The sequence below is a fragment of the Esox lucius genome, chromosome 24, assembly GCF_011004845.1.
Source record: "Esox lucius isolate fEsoLuc1 chromosome 24, fEsoLuc1.pri, whole genome shotgun sequence".
Lineage (NCBI taxonomy): Eukaryota > Metazoa > Chordata > Actinopteri > Esociformes > Esocidae > Esox > Esox lucius.
The window spans coordinates 28060571-28077585 of record NC_047592.1 but is presented as its reverse complement, the minus strand read 5'-3'; the positions used below and the strand labels follow the sequence as shown (position 1 = coordinate 28077585).

Sequence of the window (17015 nt, the reverse complement as noted above, 5' to 3'; positions counted from 1 at the left end):
ACTAAGGGTGTATTCATTCAGCCAAACAAATGTTTTAGCTGACAAACTCTTGGTCTGGCAAAATGCTTAGCAACAAAGAAATTATTACTCCACTCTACAATGTGACATCACATCTGTTGATCCTTTTGCTTGATAAACTAGATTGAAGTTTTTAGAATGTTTATGACACAATCTGTAAACTCACTTAGGTGTAGTTCAAAACATTTGCATCCAGAAATCGCTAGGTTTTTCATCTCAAATCTTTCTTCCTTTTGCTAAATTATTATTTTGAGATAAGAACTATAACTATAGGAAGAATGAACATGAACTCAACAGCTTTTGGATCATGTTGAAGAAACTTTGGAATTTAACACAACTGAAATATTTTGTTTGGTGGAAGGAATTATCAGGTAAAGCAGAAAAAATACCCATAAAAAGTTGCTCTACTTTCCCATCTTAAGTGTGGGGGTGAAAAACATCCTGTCGTGAATGGCCTAAGTGAAAGACAACCAGCATGCTCGGGACACCGTAGGGTAAAACTTTGCAACTTTGTGATGCAGAAGGCACCCTGACTATTTGTGCTTGTCAACAACCCAACCTTGTCCCAATGCTATTACGCACAGTTTATTTAAGCCTGGGGAAATCAACCATTCAAAGTTGGCCTAACCAGGAGTGAGTTCTATGGCAGGGACCTTATCGATCAAAGCATATTTTTTTTTCTGAACTGCATGACTGGAGTCATACTGAAGGTACTGAGGGAGATTGGTTGACAGATAGTAAAAGAGGCTGATTAGGACCACCTGCTGGAGGTTTCTCTTATTAGCTAATGAAGGCAAACTTGGACATGTTTGTCCAGACTGCGCATTCAGGCAGAAGTGTCTGAGAACAAAATAGTGTGACTGAGCCTGATGCCTAAGGCGGTAGGTAGTAGTGCTGGCAGCCAGGGTCAAGTCACAGAAAAAGGCCTAACTCCTTAAAGAAAGGCAGTTCATCATACATTAATGGATTGCTAAATCCTGCATCAACCCGTATTACCCCTGGTGAAAATGACCTATTACTGATGACTACTTATGGTACTATGTACTATGGTTGCAAAATTATTTTCCCATTTGTTCCCCTTGGCCATAACCATCTAATGTTTGCTTTATGTAAGGTTTAATCCATATGCAAAAGGGTTGCAAACAAAGTAGGATCATCTGTAAGTGTTGGGGCTAGGCAGAAAGGTTGATATAAGCTTTTCTAAGCAAAATAAATAAATAAAAAAGACTAAAGTGATCCCTTCTAAGTTGCACCCTAGTCCCTATAGAGCAGACGTGTCAAACCGGTTCCACGGAGGGCCGAGTGTCTGCAGGTTTTTGCTCTCTCCTTGTACTTGATTGATTAATTAGGTCACTAATTGGTTAGTTTCTACCCTCACCTGGTTGTGTAGGTCTGAACTGGGAACCAATTTATAGGAAAAACCAAAAACCTGCAGACACTCTGCCCTCTGTGGAACCGGTTTGACACCCCTGTTATAGAGATTGGTCAAGTAATGCACAAAATAGAACAGTGGTTCCCAACCAGCGGTACTAGAACCTGCAAGGTACTAGTACTATCCACAAGTTTAGGGGTTCTCTGGGCAGAGCAAAATTTTGTTGGCGGCACAGTCCGTAGCAATAATATTTTTTTTTTGTCAAATAGTATATTTGCTAACAAATGTACACATTCCATAAAATATTACATTTTAAAATAGAATAAAAAATACATTCATTAATAACTACATTTTTCAAATGCATTGTAAAATACACTACCGTTCACAGTTTCTTAAATTCTGGCATGGAATAGCCTTCATTTCTCAGAACAAGAAGACTGATGAGTTTCAGAAGAAAGTTCTTTGTTTCTGGCCATTTTGAGCCTGTAAGAACCCACAAATGCTGATGCTGAAGATACTGAACTAGTCAAAAGGCCAGTTTAATTGCATCGTTAATCAGCACAACAGATGTCAGCAGTGCTACTATAATCAAGAGTTTCTTAATGATCAATTAGCCTTTTAAAATGATTAAGTTGGATCAGCAAACACAACATACCATTGGAACACAGGATGCTGATAATGGGCCTCTGTATGCCTATGTAGATATTCCTTTAAAGACCAGCTGTTTCCAGCTGTCTACACTGTATTTCTGATCTATTGTTTTTTAATTGACAACCTATTTGTTTTTCTTTCTAAGTGACCCCAAACTTTTGAATGGTAGTGTATTTTCTATTCTTTATTTCTTTGAGTGCAATCAAAATAGGTTGGGAACCACTGACAGGTGTTTTGGGGGGCACTATTCAATTTAGGGTGCCATTTGGGATGTATTGTAGCATCTCTAGTATCATTAATAAGTCACATTTTGTTCTTCAGCAGTATACACGTTATTTTCCTTCATTAAAATATTCACAATATTTACAGATTAAAATACCCACGGCTTAAATCCTTTACGTCTACATCTTTGTTTATTCTTTACATCTACTGTCAAATAAAATCTTCCCCTGCGGATTTTGTTTTATATAAAATATATAATTATTAACACTGCTATCAAAGATTGTCATTTAAGCAAGATTAATTCCTCTACATTTATTTTGAAATAGGTAATTGTTCTGGGTTGCAGCCATTATACCTATGATGGCTGTTGTGGTTGGTATCTAATACACTGAGTGTGCTTTCCAAATGGCATCCTATACCCTCATTATTTCACACAGTTCAACAAAAGTAGTGGCCTTAAGAGAGGAATAAGCTGTCATTTGGGACACATATGGGTAAGACTCGTCTTTACTTGAGTTTAGAACCCTATGTCTCCTCACCTTTGTCTGAATTGCATTGGAGTAGATTTGAGGGTGGGAGGGCCCAATATGTTTAGATGAACATATGAGATGCATGGAATCGCTGAAAGAAACTGAGGTTGACACGATTTGCCAATATTTCTCACTAGGTGGGAGAGGAACCAGATGTAGATTTTGTTTTGTTCTGTCACTCAGTGCATGTTGTGTCTGGCCTCTCACCAAGTGTGTTGCATAGAATTAATACGAGAAATGGTCCAAATGATTAACTTAAAGACCTGTTTGGGTCTTGAGTGAAGCCTTTCCTTAGGGTAAAAATCTAGTGGTTGCAGTGTTCTCATTTGGGTAAGGTCCAAGATTAGTTACCTCTAATATCATTCACTCCTTCCTAGTTCCAGGTCTCTCCTAACTGTTCCTACCTACCCACTCTCTACCCTGGTTCAGTGTGTCTCAGTCTCTAGGCCCACCAGGTCATCCTTTTGCCCTCCATCCTTCGATGTCTACTCAGAAGATCTTGGTTCAGTAATGATAAGGTTGGGGGTCTTTTCTGTCTCAGTTTCCTTGTGGCTGAACAGGAAGGCCCACCAGCTCGGGGATGTTGTCATCTGTTTGGCTGCTCCTGCACTCTTCACCCGCTTCATTTGCTTTAGAGGTTACATGGGGATGGCAAAGAGGGGGTGGATAAAGGGTTAGATATTAGAGGAGAGGAAAGAAATTGTTATTTTTGGGTTTCTACTTATAGGCATTTTTGCCAAGACTAAAGCATTTTTCTAGCCCCTACCCTCTCTGTCCACCACAGATGGCCACTCATATCAGCCACCCCCTCCCCCCAGCGCCACTCCTCACCCCTTTATCCAGCCACGTATCGAACTCGTCACTCATGCGTCGCAGCTGCCGTCCATATCTCTTGGCAGCCCAGAGGGCCGGGGGGGCTGACTGGGAGCGGACCCTAAAAGGTAGTCCTTCTGTGGCCACGCAGTTCAACCCTTGCCCCAAACCCTGGAGCTCCCCGCTCCTCTCCCCACCGGATGTAGCGAAGACCTGAGATTCAGAGTTTAACCTTATCCGGCCCTCGCCTATAAAAAAAGAGCAGAGGATGAGTGGGTGGATATGTGTGTTTCTAAGCCAGAACAGCCCATAGGCTCCTGTACCATCTCTAGTTCCTATGGTTATGAGGCAGAACAGCCCGTAGGGCAGGAGCCTATCTCCGGTTCCTGTGGTGTGAGGCAGAATGGTAGAAGTCGATATCCCATTTCTGTAGGGTGTGGAACAGCCCATACAGCAGGGGGCCAATTTCCTGGCAGCTTAATATACAAAAACACCCCTTTCACAGAAGACCAGTCCATCACAGGACCTTAATCTCAATCTATTGCTTACTGCCAAAAAGAATGGGTGATACAGACAGGGATGAGAGTGCTAAGAGAGATAGAGAGGCCATAACAACTGGACAGGTAATGTTATTGGGATTTGTGATGACAGGAAAAGGTGGCTGACTACCAGTGATGTATTCATTATTATATTGCAAACAAAAACGGAGAAATTCAGTCCAGCTAGTCCTTGCTTCAGTCTGTTGCTTAATGGATGTGCCCATGTCAAGAAATTGGGATGTCACGAGGGCCGATATTTCAGTACCAAGTCAATGCCAAAATTCTGAAAACATGACAGTATGGTCTTTGTACAGTACCGTAAGTACAGGGAATCCAACAGGTGAAAGATGGTGGCAGGGGCAGCTGCCACCATCTCGTCGAAAAGAAAATCAGTAAGAGTCGTGTAGGGAAGTACTTTGCGTTCGAGGCAGATGATCAGAGTAATATATTTAAAAAAACAGGTATGCAAACAGTGCCTTCAAAAGACAGAAGGAGGAAACACTTCCAATTTAGCAAAGTACATCAAAAACAGACATCCAGATTGATTAAAAGAATTCGAAGTGAGTGTGTTTTCAATTCACGTTACATTGACAATATATCCAAATGTTATCCTTGTTATATCCTTATCCTGAAATACATGTTACCATTATTTTTGTTTGAGACAGCTGGTATTGCTGTGTAGCCTAGCCAACTATGTATATATGCCATAAAATTATGACCATCTGCCTAAGATTGTGTAGGTTCCCCTTTTGCCACCAAAAGGTTGAGGCATGGACTCGACTAGACTTCTGAAGGTGTGCTGTGGTATCTGGCACCAAGATGTTAGCAGCAGATCCTTTAAGTCCTGTCGGTTGTGAGGTGGGGCCTCCATGGATAGGACCTGTTTGTCCAGCACATCCCACAGATGCCCGATTGGATTTAGATCTGGCGAATTTGGAGGCCAAATCTAGACCTTGAACTTGTTGTGTTCCTCAAACCATTCCTGAACAATTTTTGCTTTCTGGCAGGCCAATGCCATCAGGGAATACCATTGCCATGAAAGGGTGCACATGGTCTGCAACAATGCTCAGGTAGGTGGTACGTGTCAAAGTAACATCCACATGAACGACAGGACTCAAGGTTTCCCAGCAGAATATTGTCCAAAGCATCACACTGCTTCCGCCAGCTTGCCCCCTTCCCATAGTGCATCCTGGTGCCATGTGTTCCACGGCCATCCATGTGATGTAAAAGCAAACGTGATTCATCAGACCACGCCACCTTCTTCCATTGCTCTGTGGTCCAATTCTGATGCTCACATGCCCATTGTAGGCTCTTTCGACAGTGGTCATAGAGGTCAGCATCGGGCACCCAGACTGGAACAGTGAACAGTACAAGTACATTACAACGAAATGAAGTGTTTCTATCAGTACCAACATTAACCTTTTCAGCAATTTGAGCTACAGTAGCACGTCTGTTGGATCAGACCACACAGGCCAGCCTTCGCTCCCCATGTGCATCAATGAGCCATGACCCTTCCTTGGGGGTCACCGCTTTTCCTTCCTTGGACCACTTTTGATAGGTACTGGCCACTGCAAACCAGGAACATTTCACAAGGGCTGCAGTTTTGGAGACGCTCTGGCCCTTGTCAAAGTCACTCAGATCCTTACGCTTGCCCATTTTTCCTGCTTCTAACACATCAACTCTAAAGACAGAATGTTTACTTGCTGCCTAATATATCCCACCCACTGACAGGTGCCATGATTACAAGATTATCAGTGATATTCACTTCACCTGTCAGTGGTCATAATGTTATGGCTGATCGGTGTATATGCCATTGAAGGACTTGATACTTTGAGCCTGATCAATGTTCTAATTCCTTCTAATCGAAAGCCTATGTTGACCTTTCAATTTTGATATATTTTTGTTCATGTCTCAGCTGGGGACTGCAATTGAAATGCTGTGCCATAAAAAGTTATGAAGGTAAAAGAATGCCATAGGTTTTTTATAGTTGTAAATAAGGTAGCACACAAAAATATTTGCAAACTTGAAATTGTTGGAAAAACATTTTGCACACATGTAAAAAAGTGCTCATGTGAAACGTACTACAGCAGATTGTGATTTACAAATAAATAATTTTGCCATTTTAGAGAGAGTGTCCGTATTTTACATTGGCAAGTGTTATTAATGAGTGGCATGATTCTAAATATTAGGTTAGTTACAATTGTGTGCATTTTTATACAACTACAAAAGTAATTACAAGTTTGCTAATATTTTTTACAAGTGTGCAAAACGTTTTTCCAACTGTAAAAGAAATTCCAAGTGTGCAACCATTTTTACAACTAAAAAACGTATGTCACTGTTTTACCTTCATAGAAAGTTGCTTTTGATTGTATTTTAAACACAGTACTGTTTGTTTTAAACACTTGAAGGCTACATGCCACTGTTCTCTTTTGTAATGCTAATAGTTGTTTATTTTTATTTATTACTTGAAGGCTACATGCCACTGTTGTTGTTTTTATTTTTAGGAGTGTATGTTGAAGTACATGGGATTTATTGTTGTATTTTCTTTAACCATGGTATCGAATTGGGTATTGAGAATTCTGGAATTTCACTGGTATTGGTATCAACTACAACATTTCTGGTATTGTTACATACCTACTCAAGACTGATTATTTCTCACTGTCCTCTGGTCTTACCTGGTAGGTTAAGGGAGAGGCCTAATCGGCTTCCAGTCTTCCCCTGTCCGGCAATCCATTCCTTTTTGGTTTCTTCTACATCTGAGGATTCAGATTCGGTGTCTGATATAGTGAAAATATTTTCCATGGTGACATCTAGAGAGACAAAGCGGGAGAGTGAACAATAAAAAGGGATGAGAGGAGAAAAATGTGAGGATATACAGACAGAAAACAGTTAGAGGGAATGAGACAAAGGGGAAGATGAGAGTCCGAAATGTGGGTGGGGAGCAAAATAAAGTGCAGCCAAAGAAAACATTATTAAACAAATTCACTTGAGACTTTACAAGGCTTTGACTACTCATTATTGGGCTTTTCAGTTCCTTTAGTTTCAGTCCTAGGTATTCACATTATAAATGAGGCAAACCTATAATCTTGAATATGCCAACTGGGTAGATCAAAATTGACCACCATAAAAAAAAAGATTATCCTATTTTCCTATTGTTTATACCCTTTTTTGTATCTGAGCAGACAAAAGGATTCTGTACAAATGATCCTACAGCAGAATTCATCCTACTGCAGGACTCATCCCACTGTATCCTGCAGTTACATCTTCAAAGTAACAAGTGAGTCAATTCTAGTGGCTACCATACATCCCCAAAATATTGCATGCCAGTTCCTTTTATCACTCCAGACTTTACTCTTGCCATCACTCTGGTTAATGTGTCATCTGTCTGCAATATTCGTTGTGTATTTTTAAGGCCATCCTGTTTGAGGGGCCAACTAATGTTTTTCCACCCTAAAGTCCAGCCTTTGGTCATCCACTGTAGAGGTCTACCTTGGTCTAGCAGGTAATTTGCCATTGCAGACGCAAGCAGTGCTGTCTTCTTAACAAACTTCATTTTGGCATGCTTAATGTTTTTGGTGTGCTTTATTCAGATATATGTACATCATGACTTTGAAAACTGACACTTCTTTGCTCTTGGTGTTGTCAGACACCAGCAACCGACCTCAAAATGCAAAGCCTTGACATTGACAGTGCTCTTGAGCATGCAATAATGGTAGAAACAAACACACCTCCCTAATACGAGACAGCGTGACGCCTATCGTCCAAAGTTGGTACCCCTTAAATGGAACACTATGTACACAACATTATGTTATTTCTCAATAATTAATTAAATATGGATGAAAATACCCTAAAATTAGAGTGCACAATCTGTACTTTCACCATAATTAATCAGCTTTGTATAATTTCTAATCCAAAGTGCTGGAGTAGAGAGTAAAAAGATGTCACATGTACTTGTGGACTGCACTGAAACTATCCCCAAAAACCTAACATTATACCCAACTGTTAATCCGTAAAAAACAATTGTAACTTTAACCAAAGAACCCTTGCGTGCAAAACAATTCATTTTCTTTTCAAAACAGTTTCAGTATCGGACAAATGTCCTCATTTGTTCTTAAATGTTGGATCCATTTAAAAAAGTAACATAATAAATATAACATAGCAGTAATAAAATAAACAATTATGGAACCTAACAAGTTAAACGTATCGTGATTAAAACAATAAGTAAAACATAAAATAAGACATTGTTTCTTTTAAGGTTTGATTTGAATACCCTGTTGCAATACGCTTTAGTTGCTTAACGTCGTTATCTACAAAACATTAACACAACTTGTTGTTCAAGCTCTTTTTTTCTCCTACGCCTTGGTCCAAAGGTAGTTAATGCTAGCAGCCTTACCAGATACCGGCAAGATAAAGTTAGGTTTATAGCTGGAAGAAGATGGGACTGATGTGTTATATCACCGATAATAACAACGTGTTACATCAAAACACATACATTAACAAAAATGCAAGGTATTATCGGTGTTCTTCGCGATTGATCAATCGATTCTGGAGACAATGGACAACTTGGTTACCGCACAAAAACGCGGAAGAAACTGGATGTAATGTAACTTTAACAATAATCAGAATACAACATTTCTTACCCGAAGTATTCCTTTTACAGGTAAGTCTGTTGTAGTGGGTGCTTGTACAGCTACCTCTCTTTCGTCGATATTGTTGTTGTCTGGTATCTTTTTCCACTAAATGTAGGCTACAATAAAATCTTACTTTCCTCGCCCAATCGCGTCGCCATCATCCATTTACCGCACCGCTTTCCTGCGATCCACCAATGAACGGGTGCGCGCAGGGCGCGTTGGACTAACCTTGCCATCTACGTCACTGTTGCGAGCTAGGACTCGTTTTCGCTTTTGTTTTTGTCGCACCGTAATGTTCGATATAGCAGTGAAGCAAGAAATCAGATTTTTTGCATTTACCCATTGAAAAAAAATATTGCATTACATACAATGGGTGCTGAGGATATAAAATAATCAAATACGTATTCATATAAAATACATCATTTTTTAAAAACTGTTATAGCATTTGTAAAAACATACAGAATATAAATGTATTTGGAGAAAGCTACGCAAAATAATAAAATAAAACATTTATGTAAGAGTTGGTCTGGACAACAATTTCCTCCCACAGATGAAGGTTTTCAGTTGTTAATGCCCCCAGCAGATATTCAAAAGGCAACTATATGACCTAAGCAGAGTGTGAATGTATGATCAACAAGGGCAATGGGCATGTTCCCTGGAGGCTGGCAGGCAGCACAGTTCACACCATTATGTGTCTCACTGACACCTTGTCATCTGATTGTGACTTTTCAGAAGCTATTAACTCTAGTTTTAGTGAGACGTTTTTAGTAATCATACATTAATTTAATTTACTGGTAATGTGCACATTTACAATTCCAGTGTATCAAAATATCTAAATTCAGGCAGATAAGATGAGTTTTTGGTGCATTCCAGTACAGTTTTTAGTTGACATGAGGTGAACGTGTCAACTACTCGGCCCACGGTAGTAAAGCCGGCCCACGGTAGTAAAGCCGACCCACGGTAGTAAAGCCGACCACTCCCCCGGGCCAGTCCTGGCATTATGACCACAGGAACCTACCTGTGAGGTCCTCTCAAGCCCCAATCAACTGAGTTCTAACACTTGTTCCCCGTTTACACTCCATATTTAGTTCACCTCCTCTCACTAGTTCCTTGTGAGGTATTGCTTTTGTCACAAATACATACTGAGCCCTTTGCCCATTTCCTGTTACTATATTCAAATTAATTTTTTTGGATCTCCTGACCATTGCTAGCAAACCAACCTTTTGTCTTACCCTTGCCTGTGCCTTCGCCTTCTACCAGCCTTTTGGATCTGCTTTACCTGTTTTCCTGGGCTATCAGTTTTGCCTGCCTTCCGGTTCCTCTGTCCAGTCTTCTAGCCTCCCCGTGTACCGACTTGTGCTTGTTTTTGTTTTTCCATTTGTCTGAATCCCTGTGCTATACAATAAAGTGTGAGCTCCGCGTTTGATTAATCCATATGTGTCTCCAAAGTGTATTCATTACACCACCTCCTGATTCACACGCTCCACCTGCCCGTTGGATTCAGGATGGAACTCCAAGATGAGACTGAGCAAGATTCCTAAACACTCCAGAAACGCCTTCCAAAAATGGGATGTGAATTGAGGACTGCGGTCAGACACAATATCCTGTGGGATCCCATAATGCCGGAAGAAATGGGTGAAAAGCTCCTCCATGGTCTACAGGGCTGACAGGGCACCAGGAAGTGGAAGGAGGCGGCAGGCTTTGGAAAACCAATCAACAACGACCATGATGGTAGTGTAACCCTTTGATGGGGGGAGATCAGTGAGATAATCAATTGATAAGTTAGACCATGGCCATTGTGGAATAGGTAATTGATGTAATTTACCTGCTGGGAGATGTCTAAGCATCTTGTTCTGGGAACATACCGAGCAGGAAGTAACACAGACCCTTGCATCCTTAGCCAGGGAGGGTCACCAGTACTTGCCGATAAGACACTTTATCATACGCCCTATCCCTGTATTGCCGGATGAGAGTGTTGTGTGGTCCCAGTAAAGGAGCCAATCATGCACAGTCACCGGTATGTACTGGGGAGAAAAGGGTATTTAGCCCCCTCGAGACAGTTTCCCTCTGCTGTCCTAGCTTGAACATCGGTGAGCAGCTTGTAACACTGTAAGTGTTACACAAGGGCAGAGCTTAGGCGCTGTACCGGTCCGTTGGGACAGCACGGCTCCCATCTCGATCTCAGAAGGGTCCACTTCAACTATGAACGGCAAGGTTGAGTTAGGGTGAGCCCGTACTGGGGCCAAGGACAGCAGTGCCTTAAATGTGTTAAAAGCACCATCTGCCTCGGCTGACCAGCGGAGCTACCTTGTCAAAGCCCTGAATAAACCTCTGATAATAGTTTGTGAAGCCTAGGATGCACTGTACTGTACCCAAGGAAGGAGACGGAACATCGGAAAAACAGAAATTGTTCAGCCTTTGCATAGATGTCATGCTCCAACAGTCTTCCAAGCACTTTATGCACCATGGCAATATGAGTAGGGGAATACACTAATATATCGTCATTGTAGACCACCACACCATGTCCCAGCATATCCCGGAAGATCTCATTCACAAAGGATTGGATGGAGCATTCATAAGACCATATGGCATTACTAGATATTCATAATGACCTGTTGTAGTGCTAAAGGCAGTTTTGTATTCGTCAGCTTCCCGGATACACACCAGGTTGTATGCACTCCAGAGTTCTAACTTTGTGAAGTAGCGCGCCCCATGCTTATGTGTGATGAAACAGAGGAAATGAGGGGTAGAGGCGTTTGGTTATGTAGTTACGTGACCGATAATCCGTCTTTCTTCTTCACAAAGAAAAACCCTGCAGTGAAGTAGAAGGGCGTATAAACCCCTGTTGTAGGGATTCAGAGACGTAGACCTCCATAGCCTCAGTCTCTGCATGCAACAGGGGATACACATGACCCCTGGGCAGTACAGCACCTAGCCAGAGGTCGATAGCACAATCTCAGGAGCAATGAGGGGTTAATTTGGTTGCTTTAGTTTTGGAAAACTAAACTTCTCAAGGGCTGTAAACATCTTATCTTTATAAGCCGAAATTTGCAGAGAAGCTGGTGAGACATATAGACTAACCATGCATAGGAGGGGGACACAGTGGGCTGTACTGAATGTATATAGGCCTGAGCTCAACCTTCAACGGAGAGCTCTTGACCTGACTCTGCAGAGAATGTTGTTAAATGTTCCAGGTTTGCAAATCTTGAATAAAGCTTACTTGTGAAAATAATCTACAGTCTCTGTGCCAGTGAACACCCAGATAGGGACCTGAGCAACCATAAAATAGTGGGATCATGTAGAGACAACCAAGTCTTACCGGCTGTAGAGACAACCAAGTCAAGTGCCAGACCAGTGCCAGACCTGCCGACTCCTAGTCCCGGAAGGCTTTTATGACAGGAAGCAGCTTAGTGCCCAAACTTCCCACAGTAAAGGCAATGTAACTGTCGCCTTCTAGGGTGCCTCTCAGCCTCATGAACACCTGATGCCTCTAACTCCATGGGCACAGGTGGCACCACTGGTGTGGATGGAATTAAAGGGCCCACTTCGGTGCACCCACAAGTCGCCAGGAGGTTGTCCAGATGGCTGGCCATGTTGATAAGACAGTCGAACGTCAGGCTGGAATCGCAACATGCGATTCTGACTTCTGACTTCTTTCTGTAGGCTGCACCAAAAAAGGTCTATAATTGCCTGCTCATTCTACCCAGACCCTCAAGGGCGAACCCCTGGGCTGATGGTGTGCCTTGTCTGCGGTGGTACAGGTGTTCACCAGCCTCCCTATTACTATCACTTATACGGATAGTAAAATAAAAGTATTTTATATGAAAAAGGCCTCATGAACATGCCCCAGCACCAAATTGACTACAGCTTGTCCCCAACATACACACACAACCCTCAACTGACAAATCTATACCCTCTCCAACATACACACACAACCCTCAACTGACAAATCTATACCCTCTCCAACATACACACACAACCCTCAACTGACAAATCTATAACCTTCTCCAACATACACACACAACCCTCAACTGACAAATCTATAACCCTCTCCAACATACACACACAACCCTCAACTGACAAATCTATAACCCTCTCCAACATACATAAACAACCCTCAATTGGACAAAATCTTGCGCCTTTCATATATACTTTTTGGTTATTTTTTGTAATGTATTAATGCACAGTCTACAAACCCAATTCCAAAAAAGTTGGGACACTGTACAAATTGTGAGTAAAAAAGGAATGGAATAATTTATAAACTTATATTTAATTCACAATAGAATATAGATAACATATCGAATGTTGAAAGTGGGACATTTTGTAATGTCATGCCAAATATTGGCTCATTTCGGATTCCATGAGAGCTACACATTCCAAAATAGTTGTGACAGGTAGCAATAAGAGGCCGGAAAAGTTTAATGTACAGATAAGGAACAGCTGGAGGACCAATTTGCAACTTATTATGTCAATTGGCAACATGATTGGGTATAAAAAGAGCCTCTCAGAGTGGCAGTGGCAGAAGTCAAGATGGGCAGAGGATCACCAATTCCCCCAATGCTGCAGCGAAAAATAGTGGAGCAATATCAAAAAGGAGTTTCTCAGAGACAAATTGCAAAGAGTTTGAAGTTATCATCATCTACAGTGCATAATATCATCCAAAAATTCAGAGAATTTGGAACAATCTCTGTGCGTAAGGGTCAAGGCCCGAAAACCATACTGGATGCCTGTGATCTTCGGGCCCTCAGACGGCACTGCATCACATACAGGAATGATACTGTAATGGAAATCACAACATGGGCTCAGGAATACTTCCAGAAAACATTGTCGGTGAACACAATCCACTGTGCCATTCGCCGTTGCCGGCTAAAACTCTATAGGTCAAAAAATAAGCCGTATCTAAACAGGATCCAGAAGCGCAGGCATTTTCTCTGGGCCAAGGATCATTTAAAATGGACTGTGGCAAAGTGGAAAAGTGTTCTGTGGTCAGACTAATCAAAATTTGAAGTTCATTTTGGAAAACTGGGACGTGGTGTCATCCGGACTAAAGAGGACAAGGACAACCCAAGTTTTTATCAGCGCTCAGTTCAGAAGCCTGCATCTCTGATGGTATGGGGTTGCATGAGTGCATGTGGCATGGGCAGCTTACACATCTGGAAAGGCACCATCAATGCTGACAGTTATATCCAAGTTCTAGAACATCATATGCTCCCATCCAGATGTCGTCTCTTTCAGGGAAGACCTTGCATTTTCCAACATGACAATGCAAGACCACATACTGCATCAGTGTCATGGCTGCATAGAAGAAGGATCCGGGTACTGAAATGGCCAGCCTGCAGTCCAGATCCCATAGAAAACACTTGGCGCAACATAAAGAGGAAGGTGTGACAAAGAAGACTTAAGACAGTTGAGCAACTAAAAGCCTGTATTAGACAAGAATGGGACAACATTCCTATTCATAAACTTGAGCAACTTGTCTCCTCAGTCCCCAGACGTTTGCAGTCTGTTATAAAAAGAAGAGGGGATGCCACACAGTGGTAAACATGGCCTTGTCCCAACTTTTTTGAGATGTGTTGATGCCATGAAATTTAAAATCAATGTATTTTTCCCTTAAAGTGATACATTTTCTCAGTTTAAACATTTGATATGTCATCTATGTTGTATTCTGAATAAAATACTGAAATTTGAAACATCCACATCATTGCATTCTGTTTTTATTCACAATTGTACAGTGTCCCAACTTTTTTGGAATCAGGTTTGTACTATTTGTATGCTCAGCCCACTGTTCTTATTTGTTTTTGCTTACCTTATTCCTTTTGTATTGTATGGATTGTTGCACCAATGGCCAGAACAAATTCCTTGTTTGTTGTGAAGCTTACTTGGCAATAAAACCCTTAATAACATAGCGTAATTCTGAATGAAATTCTTCTTATGCAACATCCATGCAGTTGGGATTAAGAAAAATATAAAGCAGAAATGATAGGAAAAATATACATAACAATAAAAACTAGCAGCAATTCCAGAGAATGTAGAAATGGAAATATGGACAGTATGAATAGAAATCTTAAGTGTAGTAGTGCCTATAAATGTATTCATTAAAATGTGCTAATGTACATTGAATGTACATAGAAAGTGACCAGAGCACATGATGTGTTCATGTGATCAAAAGATCAATGTTGCTGGTTGAGAAGCCTTATGACCAGGGAGAAAACTGTTTGTGAGTCTGGAAGTCCCTGCCCTGATGCTCGGTTACGTCTACCAGACGGCAGCAGTGTGAACAGACCATAGCTTGGGTGACTACAGACATAAAAGACTAAAAAAGCACATAAAAAAGACATAAAAGCACAGACCGTGCTTTCCTAAGGCATTGTGTATGGTAGATGCCTTACACAGAAGGGAGATGGCAGACGATGATGCGTTCCACTGACTTCACTACTCTCTGGAGGGCCTTGCGATGGTGAGAGTTTTTGCAGACTTGACAAACTTCTTGAGTCACCTCAGGAAGTATAGGCTTTTTAGGGCATTTTTTACCGCAGTCTGCTTATCTGGACCAGGTGAGGTCATCTTGTGTATAGGGGTGCGACCCCGCCCTGTCACTACCTGAAGTCCATGATCATCTCCTTATTCTGGCAAACACTAAGAGAAAGGTTGTTGTCCTGGTACCATGTTGCCATGTCACTTACCTCGTCTTGGTTCGCTGTCTCATCATTGTTGTAGATGAGTCCAGGATGGTGCCAGGATCATCCACAAACTTAACCGTTGTGTTTTGTTAACATTTTGGTTCCACTCATTATGTTAGTGGGTCAAATTGACCCGGAGTGTTAAATCACAACCCAGTACTCACTATTGATATTTTAGCCCCCAACAAATGTTTGACATCCATAACCAACTCATTACTCATTACAAATTATAATATTTACTAGTTTTATTTTATTATATAGTCCATTTAAACCACATTTACCATATGATGAACACTTTTTTTTTTAATCCCAAAACCAGAAATGTATCTCTATTTGATATGATGGGCAAAATTAACCTCGGGTGACCACATTTTCAAACCCCCAAACTGGGACACTTGTGTAACCACATGTTAATGCACGCGCATATGTATGCGCTTATACAGGCATGTTGGTCATCATGCGTGCTTGTGGTTGGTAGAGCTGGGTTTGAGCTTTGATGAGAATTGTTGCTTTGCTACCCAGTTCTACACAGTTGTTGGCTCAGACTCGTATGTTGAAACATTACAGTATTATTATTATTTTAATTGTGGTGAAAACTGTGACAATTTGGTGAATGTCTGAATCCAGGACATTTTAGTGTTTTACAAATATTTGTCGGGACCTGGGACACCCAGCTTGAGCAGGGCTGGTAATTTCTGCACGGTAAGTCATGATGATGTTCACAGAGGCTAGTTTTCTGGGAAGGCTCTCACACGACATGCTTTTTGACCTTCACACGACGTGCTGGTCTTGTGTCAGAGTAATCGAAGTGAACTACTGTGGAGAATATACAATCTCAAATCGCTCAAGTGACAAGGTTGCATGGAATATTTCTATCCCTGTCTTTGTATCCCACAAGCTATCTAATGATTCATTTTTGGACTTGTTTTCTGAAAAATAACATATGGACCGGATGCTTAGCAAGCCCTGTAAGTGATATCACCACGGGAAGGTTATGAGCAGTACTTCCTGGGTCCTTCAACACATTACACAACAAAGCCTTTCCCACAAGAAAAGTTCAGTTCCAATAGTAACAAATAGTAACAGATTTAGAAAATATTTTATTTAACCCTTGAGTCATCCCAGGGTCTGAACGACCCGTGGACAGCTTGCCCGGGCCCTTGCGTAGCCCCGCGGTCAGAAAGACCCACGGTTAGACTTCCACCGGCCCCGTCCTGGGTAAATAGCGACCCACTGTTAGCATGCACGCATTCCCCTTGCCCCAGGGTCGTTCTGACACGAGCGAGTCGCATCATCCCCTTGCCTTCGGGTCTCTCCGACACGTACGTTGGCCTGCTCGCACTCCCTTTGCCTTCGGATCTCTCGGACACCACCGTTGGCCTGACCGCGCTCCCCTTGCCTTTGGGTCTCACCGACACGAACATTGGCCTGACCGAGTTCCCCTTGCCTTCGGGTCTCTCGGACACGACCGTTGGCCTGACTGTGTTCCCATTGCCTTTGGGTCTCTCCGACACGAACGTTGGCCTGACCGCGCTCCCCTTGCCTTTGGGTCTCACCGA

The 17015-nt window shown here is 41.8% G+C and overlaps 1 protein-coding gene across 1 annotated transcript; it reads right to left on the bottom strand.

Annotated features, from left to right (window-relative positions):
• Positions 1-2141: 2141 nt before the first annotated feature.
• Positions 2142-8991, bottom strand: badb (BCL2 associated agonist of cell death b). Its single transcript, XM_034290529.1, has 4 exons — positions 8786-8991; positions 6821-6955; positions 3625-3854; positions 2142-3422 (listed from the first exon to the last, which is right to left on the bottom strand). Exons 2-4 carry the CDS (start codon positions 6945-6947, stop codon positions 3279-3281), a joined length of 501 nt encoding a protein of 166 aa, XP_034146420.1. The 5' UTR covers positions 6948-6955; positions 8786-8991; the 3' UTR covers positions 2142-3278.
• Between the last annotated feature and the right edge of the window lie 8024 nt (positions 8992-17015).